Source organism: Drosophila kikkawai, chromosome 2R (assembly GCF_030179895.1).
Source record: "Drosophila kikkawai strain 14028-0561.14 chromosome 2R, DkikHiC1v2, whole genome shotgun sequence".
Classification (NCBI taxonomy): Eukaryota; Metazoa; Arthropoda; class Insecta; order Diptera; family Drosophilidae; genus Drosophila; species Drosophila kikkawai.
In genome coordinates, this window is record NC_091729.1 from 21324393 (window position 1) to 21336445 (window position 12053).

The 12053-nt window shown below is 37.0% G+C and overlaps 2 protein-coding genes and 2 non-coding genes across 4 annotated transcripts in view; 2 read left to right on the forward strand and 2 right to left on the reverse strand.

Annotated features, from left to right (window-relative positions):
• Positions 1–12053, reverse strand: part of EcR (Ecdysone receptor) — a 66036-nt gene that overhangs the window by 42956 nt on the left and 11027 nt on the right. The gene's annotated exons all lie outside the window — the stretch shown is intronic.
• LOC108085111 (uncharacterized) lies at positions 3600–5073 on the forward strand. The gene is made up of 4 exons (XM_017181588.3): positions 3600–3822; positions 3988–4376; positions 4569–4857; positions 4917–5073. Exons 1-4 carry the CDS (start codon positions 3705–3707, stop codon positions 4925–4927), a joined length of 807 nt encoding a protein of 268 aa, XP_017037077.2. The 5' UTR covers positions 3600–3704; the 3' UTR covers positions 4928–5073.
• Positions 8429–8501, forward strand: TRNAR-ACG (transfer RNA arginine (anticodon ACG)). The gene has a single exon. It is a non-coding gene; the product is annotated as a tRNA-Arg (tRNA).
• TRNAK-CUU (transfer RNA lysine (anticodon CUU)) lies at positions 8603–8675 on the reverse strand. The gene has a single exon. It is a non-coding gene; the product is annotated as a tRNA-Lys (tRNA).

Below are 12053 nucleotides of genomic sequence, written 5' to 3' on the forward strand. Positions count from 1 at the left end.
GCAGTTGAGGTAGTCAAAGCCAAGAGGAAAATATTGCGGTTATGCGAGGCCCAATTCAAGAAAGACCATTTCAAAGTAGATTTTAAATTCAAAATCATTAAATTAATATCGAAATAGGAACTTCTTTGAACACTGTAGTATTTCATTCTGGGTCACTTTGATTTCTAGTACTAAAGAGTTCATGAAATTCTTTGCATAAACGGAGTATTAGGTAGAGTAAAGAGACCAAGGGAGAATCAGGCAGGCGGGCAGTCGGGCGGTTGGGCGGTTGGGCGGTTGGGCTGTTGGTCTAACAACGACGACATCAAAAGTGGGCTGAGGCCGCTCGTGGGCAAAAAGGAACACAAGGCGCAAGACACCGCGCGACTGTGGGCAAATAGTCAAACGTCGGTGGTTGTTTGCCGATAAGCGTCTTTGAATGGTTAATGGGGAAGTAGTCGGCGGATCGAAGGAGAGGCATCGCCGGAGTTGGTCGCTGTACATATTGTCAGCCACATGGCACTGCTGTAAATGGGTGCTGAAAAATTTAGTGCTCAGGCACAGTGGGTTAGATCGCTCAAATGCAAATGCAAAAAGAAAAATTGTGCCTTAACTCAAGGGATTTGCTACCCACAAATTTTAAAGCACCCTTAAAATTTTCCATTAGAACAATATGGTCCATAAAAATAAGTGTTTTTTTGACTTAAGTAGATACATACATATATTCAAATTGCTATCAGTTATGCCCAACAATGTCCTAATGCATTTCCTTATTTATTATCAAGACCCATTACGAGGGTTCCAAATGTGTACTGATTTTATTTTCCTGAATACCTGCACTTCTATTCAGTTTACTTTAATATATTTTATTTTCTGTATCTGTATATTGTCTATTTTACTGTATTTTGACATTTAAATGGGTTTTTAACAGTGCAATTTAATTTTAAGTAATTTTTTATATCATAAAAAAGTTGAAGTTTTACTTTTACCTTAAAGCGAAGATAAAGTGCACTTCTTCTTCTTAAATGCTTTTTTAACTCACCTGCAAAGAAAATAAAAGGAAGATGAAATCATTAATTATCATAGGTATAATGATAAATAGAATATTAAATGTATATTAATTTATCACCTCTTTTTAGCCATTCTATTGAAGGTCTTTTCTGCCTTAATTTCATTGATCAACCCGATTCATTGACAACAAATTAGCAGCAATTCTTAACCTAAACTTACCGCTTAACACATTTTTGTAACACTTTTGTCTCTAGCTCTCTGTGTTATCTATAACTATGTATATTTTTCCGCTTTTCATTGGGCACGGAAACACCTTGACTGAGTTAAGCGTTTCACGCCTGTCAAGCGTGCAATTTCCATAACTTGGAATAGAGTCTAAGCTCCAGTTATTTGCATTTTGATATAATGATTGGGAGTCAGTCTTTACAGAATTGAGGTAGTTATTTCTCAGGCTTCACTTATCCAAAGTCTGGACAGAGCATAAAGTCTTTATTATTTGCTTGTGCGACTTGACACACACGGCATATAGAAATGAATGCGAAATGCAAATTGAATTTGAAAATTGCCAACCGACACTTGACGGGGGCTGTCTACGAAAAATAAAAAGTTAAATAAAATATGTATAATGATAAAAACCACAAACGTTTGTCGCGCCAGTGGCGTAGAGAGGGGGCTTAGCTGAACAATGTTGAGAAAATATATTTAGCGAGGTTTGCTTAGCTTGGCTTATTTATTTATATATTATTAAGACACCCAAGTTTGCGACAAATTTAGTTCTGTCTGGCATTTTATTCAAATAATTTTGTGAAGTCACTTTGATTCCGCCATACAATCCTTAAAAATAATATGAAACTTACTGGGACTTAATACAATATTTAACTGATTTAAATAATATTATAAAAAAACAGGTAAGTTGTTATTTTTTCACTGTGTTCTACCGATTAGCATAATATATATTTTGTGATTTATGCTGACATGCGTGACATTTTTTCATTAGGAGTGACAATTTGAGGCATTGCTGGCATTATAGCAGACCCAGAAATGAGTCTGGCATCCTCCGGGGGGGTGCTGCCTGGCATTACTCCGAAGCGTAATGCCAACTGACAGGCAGTCCCATCGATTGCATACTAAGCAGAGAAGCAGCAAGCAGCGCCTGTGGGGGGGCGTGGCCTTGTCGCGCCAGTTATCGATAACGATTTCCTGCCCAGTTAAATGGAAACGCAATAAGGGACAGAGCAGCAATAGCATCGGCGACCAAGCACTTGTTGCTCTAGCCTAGCTGTAAGTGGTGTAAGTGCAACACGCGCTTCAGATTTAATTTATTTTTTTTTTTTTCTTTTATTCCTGTGCCACTGACGCTGACAGGGTTGACCGATGAAAAAGCTTATGGTTACAGAAATAGCAAAGCACTTGCCACAACACAATCTGCTTTGCACCCTACGAAAACACTCATCCCCCGAACTACTTAGTTGTAGGGGCAGGCAACGCGTGTAAATTATTTTTAAATTGCACATATTTAATCAAGTGTTAAGTCTGCTGCGTAACTGTAGCAGCTTTTTTTTGTATGCATGTCAAACAATTAATTAGTGCAGAGAATTCTCTCTCTCTTTTTCCAATTTGCCCTGAACTTGACTTTCTACTTTGATTAGATGCTTTCAAATCATTTGATCAAGACTCAATGAGTTCTTTATTTATCATTATACACGGATTTAAAGCTTATTGCATGACTGTAGGCAATTCCAGTGAACTGTCACCAGCCCACGAAATTAGGCGGCGCAGATGTTGCCTTTGCACTCTTAAATGCAAGCACACACACTCGTGGATGTGTATATATGGTATTTATATATGAATAATCACACACGCCTACCAGCCAGTTCATTGAACGAGCCGCGACGCAGTTGCTGTGGCTCTTACTCATTTTGGTTGCTCGCTAAACGCCGAGTTTTACCTAATTAAGTCAACGCAGTGGGAAAGCCCCCAGAGCCAACACACGCACATAAACAACAGCCACTGACCCTTGCCCCATCCCCATATCTGGCTACCGAAAATTAGTATAACAAATAAAAAAAGAAAAATCAACTTATTCAAGACCACAATAGTGGTGATACCCTTGCTAATTATGGTTAAGTGTAGTTTATATAAAGTTAGTTAGTAAAAAGAAAATATTATAAACAAGATGCGTAACGGCATGTGAATTGAATCTAGAGTCCCATGAAATTTCGTTAATAAAGCTTATGTTTATCGTGATATAATCAGCCAAAAATACCTATAACTCTTCGGGGAGAGTATCGCAAATATAATCGACCCCCTTCTAAAATAAAAAAAAGCTGATTAAAGCGAAATTACTAACTAAATCAAACATAATTTCATAGACATAGACAGGCCACTTAATGAAATTATCTCGAATAAATAACGAAATTGTGGAGAAGGGCCCTAATAGCGTGATATGTCTGACAACCAATCTGAACGAGACACTGACGGAACGTGAATTCAATTTGTGAGAGGATTAAAATTGGATGAGGTTTAGACATCAAAAACGAAAAACCTATTATACTTGCTTTCTACCTTTAGTTTCAGCAGGTAAAAAAATATATTAATTCAAAATTCAAATAGACTAGGAAGGCTTTGCCCCAAATACTTTCAAAACTAAGCAAATATTTGCAAAGAAAATGCTTCAAAATTTTAGAATATTCAGTGTCTTTTTTTAGCCCACTATGGAAGAGACGACTGCTGACCAGCTGATCGACGGGGCCTTGGCCACTTTTCTCTCCCTGTTCACCTGGCTGTGCATCCAGCTCATGGGCCTTATCGAAAGGCGAACCAAAAAACTGCGTAAGTGGCTTAATCCAAACAGGCTGCGAAAGTAGTTTCATGGAGATGCCTTTGCCTGTTTCTCGTTCTCAAATTCAAACGTGATCACACCGTCACTCTCACAAGCAAACTGGACTAAAAAATAAAACACGAGAATTTTAAATATGAAAAACCTAACTCTGGCAGGACTGCTCTGGGACAGTAGCTCCAAGATGGATCTGATGGGATATAATGGCGAGGATGAGGACATTAGGTGCTCCCGCACCTATGACTTGTACCTCAACTTTCTGTGGATCTTCGCCGGCATCTATGCCCTGTCTAAGCTGACGCAACTCTTGGAGCTCTACCTGGGCCAGCGACTGATCCCCCAAAAGGGCTGCTGTGACGTCCGCACGATGAGCTGCGAGTGGGAGCAGACCCTGATGCTGTACGAGACAGACAAACGGCAGCTGGAAGCACAGGTGCAATCCTGGCGCGAAAAGAATCTCAATCTGGAGCAAACGATCAAAGAGCTGCGCGAGTCCAATATCCATTTTCTCAGTGAGAATTTAATGCGCACGGTGATGCAGGAACAGGTTTGTGTATCAGTTTGATATTTATTTTATTTAAAGTCGAAACCCTTGAGTATATGGGTTTTGTAAAAACATCTAAAGTGTTTTAAAGATAATGCTAAATGTGTCGTTATGTTAGTTGCAAGATTTACAGCGATAAGACCAAGAGATCAAGACTTTTAACCTATTACTCTATTTTTTTTGTATATTAAACAGAAAACTTCGCCCGCTCCATCCAACATCTACATCAGCAATAGCCACTTCCATCTCACGCGTCAAATCTTCGTGAACGAGGGCCAGAAGGGTGGCAACCATCGTAATGTGGGTGGCGATGATCTCTACGAAACTGAAGCCACCCAAGAGAGTCTAAATGTCTGGATGCAGTATCTAAAGATGCGTAAATGCTATATGGGCCCAATCGCTGATCCAACTTTAACAGCTGTCAACAGTGCCGAAGAGTTGCTGCCCATTGTTATGACCACCGAACAGCTGGCCAAGTTGCAGGGTAAGTTAGTTGTAAGCCTTATGAAACGGATATATGTTTCAACATTTCTATTGTTTCAGGCATGATCTAGTTAACTTTTCAGTTAAAATGCATTTCAAATAACGTTGTTACAAATCAAATCAAATCCTAAAAACTCCCCAAAAATATATATATATTTCAAATGTGCTTAATAAAAGGATTTTGCAATCTTTAATAATCCAAAAGGAATAAAAAATATAGTGGTATTTTGTTTTAAGTTTTGATCAAATCGGAAAAGTATATATATATAATATATTTATATAATAAAATTTTTTTTTTTATTATTTAGCTAATGTTCATCTTTCATTTATTTAAAATATTAAACGAAAATGTCAACTAGGTATTTATTTGAGTTGCGAATTCAATTTCCGTTAAGTGCTTTTGGCCAAAGCCAAATCGTTTCTATTTTGCTTAGCCAAACCCCCTGAACATGTGGTGGAAAGTAAAGGAAATAAAGACAAAATGTGCCTTGGGTTTGCTCCAACTGGGACTGCAAAAGACCGATGACTTATCAAGGCAGAATTTAGCGATTGCTTTCTTCACTCTCCCACTTTCCGCTCGCGTATTTTATTTTCTTTGCCATGGGGTCAGTGGCAGTTATCGTTGCAATTTTGTAATCAGTTGAAGGCTCAAGGTTAAATGCTCGGCCACGCAGTGGAACCACGTTAGAGGGACCGGGTTCTAGTCATAGCCTGTCCATCCCCCACTGTCTGTATTTGTTTGCACTCTTCGATATTTGCCATTTGTTCGAGTGTACCTTTTTTGTTGATTTATATATATATATATTTTATTTTTCCTTTTTTTTGCGGCTACTTTGTGGGTCATTTGCCCGTCTGGCTCATAAATTGCTGTATATATTAAAAACGCGTTTGCATGTGCACACTTGGAACTTATTTTGTTTTTTATTTGCGAGATTGTCACTTTGTTGATTTAGATTTATTGCCGCTTCTTTAATGCAATTTTTATTATATTTCTGGTTCATTTGAGTGAACTGAATTGGGGCTTCTCTTTATGTCCACCCTCCCCGCCTCTATCTTGACATTTTGAGATGATATTGATGATGATGAAGCCTACATTGATTAGCAGGAATTGGGGAATGGAGAAGTCGACTTAAAGACTGTATATTGAAAGATTAAATGAATTGTTAATTAAGAAAAAGCCTATATTAAACCCATATTACAATGGAATATAAAAGATAACTATAAATAATGTTTGTGTTTAAATATAAGACACAATTGTCTTGTTTTATTTGTGTAGTAACTGAATACCCCCCGCAGCACTCCGAATAGGGTCAGGGTTCCGTAACACTACCAACGTCAATGGGACACCCGCATAAGTGGGCCAACTTAGCCACAGCATTTACACTCTAAGTTCCCTTAGCTATCCGTTTAGGCCAAGTAAGCAGGACACAAGACAGCGATGACGCATTTCTGAGGAAAGCGTATTATGACACACCATCTACGCAAATGAGAGTCATAAGACGGCCAGTGTGGTTTATTATAGTTTTGGTATTTATAGATCACTTTACACTTGACCAGCATCGCCTGGCATTTGCATAGCTAATTTGTTTACCTCTCAAAAGCGAGGGAATTAGAAGGAATACCTAGACCGCAAATTATTTTGCACATTAACCCACATCGGTGGCGTGGGCGGAGGGAGTGTCGGTATAATCTAATCGTTAATTGGCACACTAACCCCAAACAGAAATTGCGCTGCCATTGGCCCCATTCCACTCTCGCTGATAAAAATAGTTTACTTTTTATCAAGGTTATTTGCCAAAAAAAAAAAATGGAACAACAAAAAATAATAGCAAATAGAAAAAAAATCAAACAAAAAGCAAAAATGAAAACGAAAGTGGGAGCCAAAGCAGAAACAAGTGCGAGGGTGTGTGAATAGATAGAGCGGACCGAATTCAATGAGGAACGACCTTGAGATAATGCCCTCATTTATGCATTTTATGTTTGTTTATTTACAGTAGGTGAAATTGGATAAATGGAAAAATTCTTTGCATGACTGAGTCAATGGGTGTTTTTAAGTACAATTTATATATTTTCTACAACAGATTAAGTACAACAATATAAAGAAGTATGCATATTAGGTACAATTAGTTTTTAGCAACTTTGCATTTCTGCCTCAAACCAGTTTTCAATTTTTTTTATTCAACTCAAATATATAAAACTTGAACCAATAAATCAACATTGACAAACGGCATCATAAAGTGACAAATACAATAAAAAAAATAAAAACAAAAAATTCAACTTGGAGAAAAAGGTTCAATAACACTAAGACTTTATTTAAGAATATCTAAACAGCGAAAAGAGATAAATGGCAGCGTGCGTCATGTGATGTCAAGAAATCAAAAACAAAACAAAATGCATAATATACAATCAGCGAAATCGTATTTATGGGTCATTGTGCTAGTTTGGGAAGAGCATTGACACCTCTGCGATGGAATCCAAGACTAGATCACCTTAGATTTGTATCCACTGTCCCTAAACGAAATTCTTGTTTACCCAAAAATTAGGGTCAGGGCTAGAGACATCGCTGGCGCTGTCGCTGTCGCTTCTGTCCCACTATCGAGTGTCGTCTACGTTTTGTTCTCTGATTGCGAATGTGTATCTGTGTCATGCGAAAGCGAAAAGATACAGGCTCACAAACACAGACACACTCGCATGGCGGCACAGACGGGCGGCATCGGTTGGAAGAAGGTGGAGAGAGAGGGGGGGCCAGTAAGTGTTCATGACTCCCATTCTAAATTCATTTAAGCGCCCAGCTCACTCAGACGTACTGCCCTCTCGCTCTGGTGCACTCTCTGTGGCCTCTGTCTGTCTGAAAGCCAGACGAAAATTTCTATATACGAAATTGCAGCCGACGTCGGCCATTTTGGTTTTACTTTTATTTCGTCGTTTTTCTTTATTTTTTTGTATTTTTTTTGGCAAAATTTCATTTTGCCTTTGTATAGCCGAATTGTTGTTGTTGCTGATGGTGTGACTGGGTCTGCTTTGCGCCTGCCAGACCCACTCCCTGCTCCATCTCCGCCTTCGCCTCCAACGCCTCTGCTCCTATACGTGAGCGTTGCCACGCCCCGCACGGCCCCCACTCACACACGCCCCTATCATAATCATCGTCATTGTGTCTTGTTTTGTGAAGCGCAAAAACGTGTTGCCGTTCGCTTTTTATTATTTTTTTTTCTGCTTTTTTTATATTTTACGAACTTATTTTTTGTATTTTTGTTGTTATTGCTGGGTAAATATTTGCAATTCTCTCACTTTGCCTGTCTACCCCAATAAATTTTTGCTTTTTATTATTCTGTGCTGGGTTTGTGCTTTGACAGAACAATATTTAAAATAAGTTTCTTCAAGCAAAAGAATAGCAATTTAATAAGATTATTGCTTTAAAGATCTAAAAAGACCTAAAATACGATCTGTGGGGATCGCTTGTAGCTCCAAGACCGGTTCATATCAATGAATGGGAATAGACAACAAAGCTAGTTTATAAATATATAAAGAATTTTCTAAGCAAGTAAACAGCTAAAAGCCGCTGGGAGCCAACCGGTCCTGTGGCGCAATGGATAACGCGTCTGACTACGGATCAGAAGATTCCAGGTTCGACTCCTGGCAGGATCGAAGAGAATTTTTTTTACTATTTTTTATTAAAGAATTAAATTTAAGAATATTCTTAAGAGAATTTAAAAGACAGAAAAAAAAGATAACAAAAAAGTTATCTTCGCCCAACGTGGGGCTCGAACCCACGACCCTGAGATTAAGAGTCTCATGCTCTACCGACTGAGCTAGCCGGGCACTTGCTTCCTCCCTGCCAGAACACCAACAAGAGATAAGCAGAATTTCGGGTCTGAGGAGACAGAATAGGAGCAAAAGAAGATGATAATCATAAACCAGACAAGGCAGGCAAATCAGTAAATTAGAAGCGACACCCACATACCTAGATTGAGGTCACATTGCGTATGCGCAATCTAGTTCTTTGACAAAAGAGAGAGAGGGAGGGTAAAGGGAGTCTAATTATCTTGATCAGACTAATTGAATCAACAACTTTGATGAGTTGTCCATGCCAAAGATAATCAGAATGAATATGCTCTCAGTGTGTGTATGTGTATGCTAGCCATGGACAAGTTGCATTTAATTACACGACAATTGACGGTCACTATTTGCTTAATCAGTTGGGGCAGAGAGGGAAATTCCATTTCATTCAGTGACGACGTTCTCCGAATCCGCTCCTCTCTCTCTCTCTTGCTCACAACTATTCATAGATTTCTATTTCGTTTTCACCCTGACCCACCGCAATAGTTTTTATATTGCTTCGTCTACCCCCTTTTGCTCGCTGCAACAACAATGCCAACTATTTATGGCAAAATTCACTCGCTTTGATGGTGTTGGTTGTAGTGGTGGCTTGGCGCTTTCTATGAAATTTGTTGCCATTATTGTTGCTCTTGATTTACTCACTTGTTGTTGTTGTTGTTGTTGTTGTTGTTTTACTCTGTTTATTTCTCATTTATTGGCTTCTGTTTTTGTTTGGCGCAGTCTGCGGCTCATTGAGTTTTGTGTGAGCGATAACACGCACATTTTGCTACGCACAGAAATAGCAACAAAAGCCATATTAGCAAAGTGCGAAATACTACATATTTTGCTGCAGACATTACGCGTGTGTGTGTATTGGTGCGTGGTGCGTATACGCGGCGTATGATTCATATTACGCATACGCCATGATGTCTGGGACGGTTTTATATTTGTGTGATTATTTGGAGAATTTGTCGTCACATAATGTAGATTTATGTATGTCTTTGTCAATGTCATATCATACAGATAATGATTTTCCTACCTTAAGTATCTTGAAAATATATGATTTACTTACAGATTTTCCTACCTTATCCATCTTGAGAATATTTTTTAAATTTAAAAGATGTACGAATCATAAAGATACAACTTTTAAATTCAATATTAACATATCATAAAGTTATAAATTTTTTAAATTTGAATAGATTTACAATTTAATTTTTGCTTTCTCCTCTCAGAATTTGCCTTATTTCTCGTTTACATTTTTGTTTTCTTTTATTACCTTTCTGGGGCCTTTGTTCTCACATTTTTTGCCTTTTTGTTTGTACTGCAGCGATTTGAATTGCTTTGTTCTCAATTCTCACATATGTAGGTACATGTGTGCATGCAGACGTACATATATATGTATATAATAATATATATATTGGCACGAGTACACATGCCTTTTTTTTGGCAAATTCATGTTCAGGTATTATCAGAATTTATTGCGTTTTAGGTTCATTGTTTCCCCCCAATTGAGCATTTGTTTTTTGCAGTAAATAAAAAAACAAAATCAAATATACAAGTGTACAGAAAATAAATAAATTGAATTAAAGCTTTGAACCTAATCAAAAGTTGAGTGATCGCTCGATTTGTGCTAATTAATTATCTTTAGTATATAGCTATAAATGACTAATAACTAACAATGGGGATATATACTATAGAAGCACCTCTGTGCAGAAATAGAATACAGACTTTATTTATATACACTTTCACTTTCGAATGGAAATTAACAATGAGAAATGCTTATCTCAACCAAATGCCGAAGTGTCGAGTGCAATGAATACACAGTTATACACAAATTTCTATATATAAGTACATATATGTATATATACAGAGTAAAAGTTGGCAAAGAACACAAATAGAAGGAAAACTGCAGAGGGAAGGAGAGAAAAAGTTCGCAGCGACCATTAATTAAAAGCAGAAATAAGAGACGGTTGCAAAATAAACCAAGAGATGGAAGGACGAAGGGCTTAGACCCATCTTGTTTGTGTTTCATCTCAATATTGATTGATGTTTTCATACCGATTCAAGCTAAGATACAGGTGTGTGTGTGAGTCTATGATTAATCGCCCAATAATGTGGGCTACAATGCACTCATTGACCGCAAAAGATTTACGCTCAAATAAGCAAAAGCAAGGTGATAAATATGTATTTAATAAGGCAACTAAAGAAAGGGGAAGGAAACCTCTGTATTCTTGATATAAAGATTTTCCTTAACCCTAAAAATATAAATTCTGTATAATAATTGATGGGTCTTGTTACACGATTTTACTTTTGTTGCAAATAAAAACGAAAAACAACTAGAATAGTCTACGTGTATCATAATGAATTTTATTTTTAGCTCCCTGGCAATACAACTTGTTTTGCTCAGCGGCCATTTTGATGCCGTTGGGCATATTGACTGACTGACTGACTGACTGACGTAGAACGACCCACAGCGAGAAAAAAGCGCACTCAGACAATTGTCTCACCAACACACACACACACATTTTTGATATATATAATAAAGTGAAATACATCTATATATGATGACGACTGATGAAATATACAATGCTCACCTCACTGTATATATGTGTTAATGGGTCTCTGACCTGATTTAATAATAATAAATAAACTGTCGTGAATGTGTGAGCCAAGAGAGAGAGATAGAGAGAGAGAGGGTGGCCTAAGGGGGGTGGGATTCAAAGTGTGAGCAATAAATAAATAATACAACATTTTTCAGGGATATACAAAAAATTGGTTGCCATAAATAAATGATTTTTTTAAATGAAACGGATTAACAGAAATTTTTGAAATTTTAGAAATTTTGACAGCAGAAAATTCACATAAAAAGGATCCTCTTAAAAGCTTTTTACATTATTATATTTGATCTAAGGTACAAAAACTGATTTAGATTTTATTTTTCATTCAAATTTTAGTTCTCAAATTATTATAAATAAATGAAAAATATATAATAAATAAGAATTATAAAAATATGTTACAGACAAAAATATTTGCAATTGAGGTGCCTAGAAATTCTCAAGTCTTGATTTCGGGACGCGATGTTTTTGGACAAAAGGTTCAATGGGAAGTTGGAAACCGCTTGGAACTGATATAATGATCTGTGTATGATCTTGACATATAGTGAAACCTCGAATTATGTATTTTTTCTTATCTTATAAAGCAGACTAGATTTTGAGTTAGCCAAAAAAACCTTTACTAAAGTTTCAACATAAAAATAATTGAAGAATTTAAATTATAATAAAATTAACAATTAATATACAATAAATATACTGACTTAAAATTAAACTCAACAACAAAAAATATTCATCATCTATATAGTCTGTAAGTAAATCCTTCTCCCAA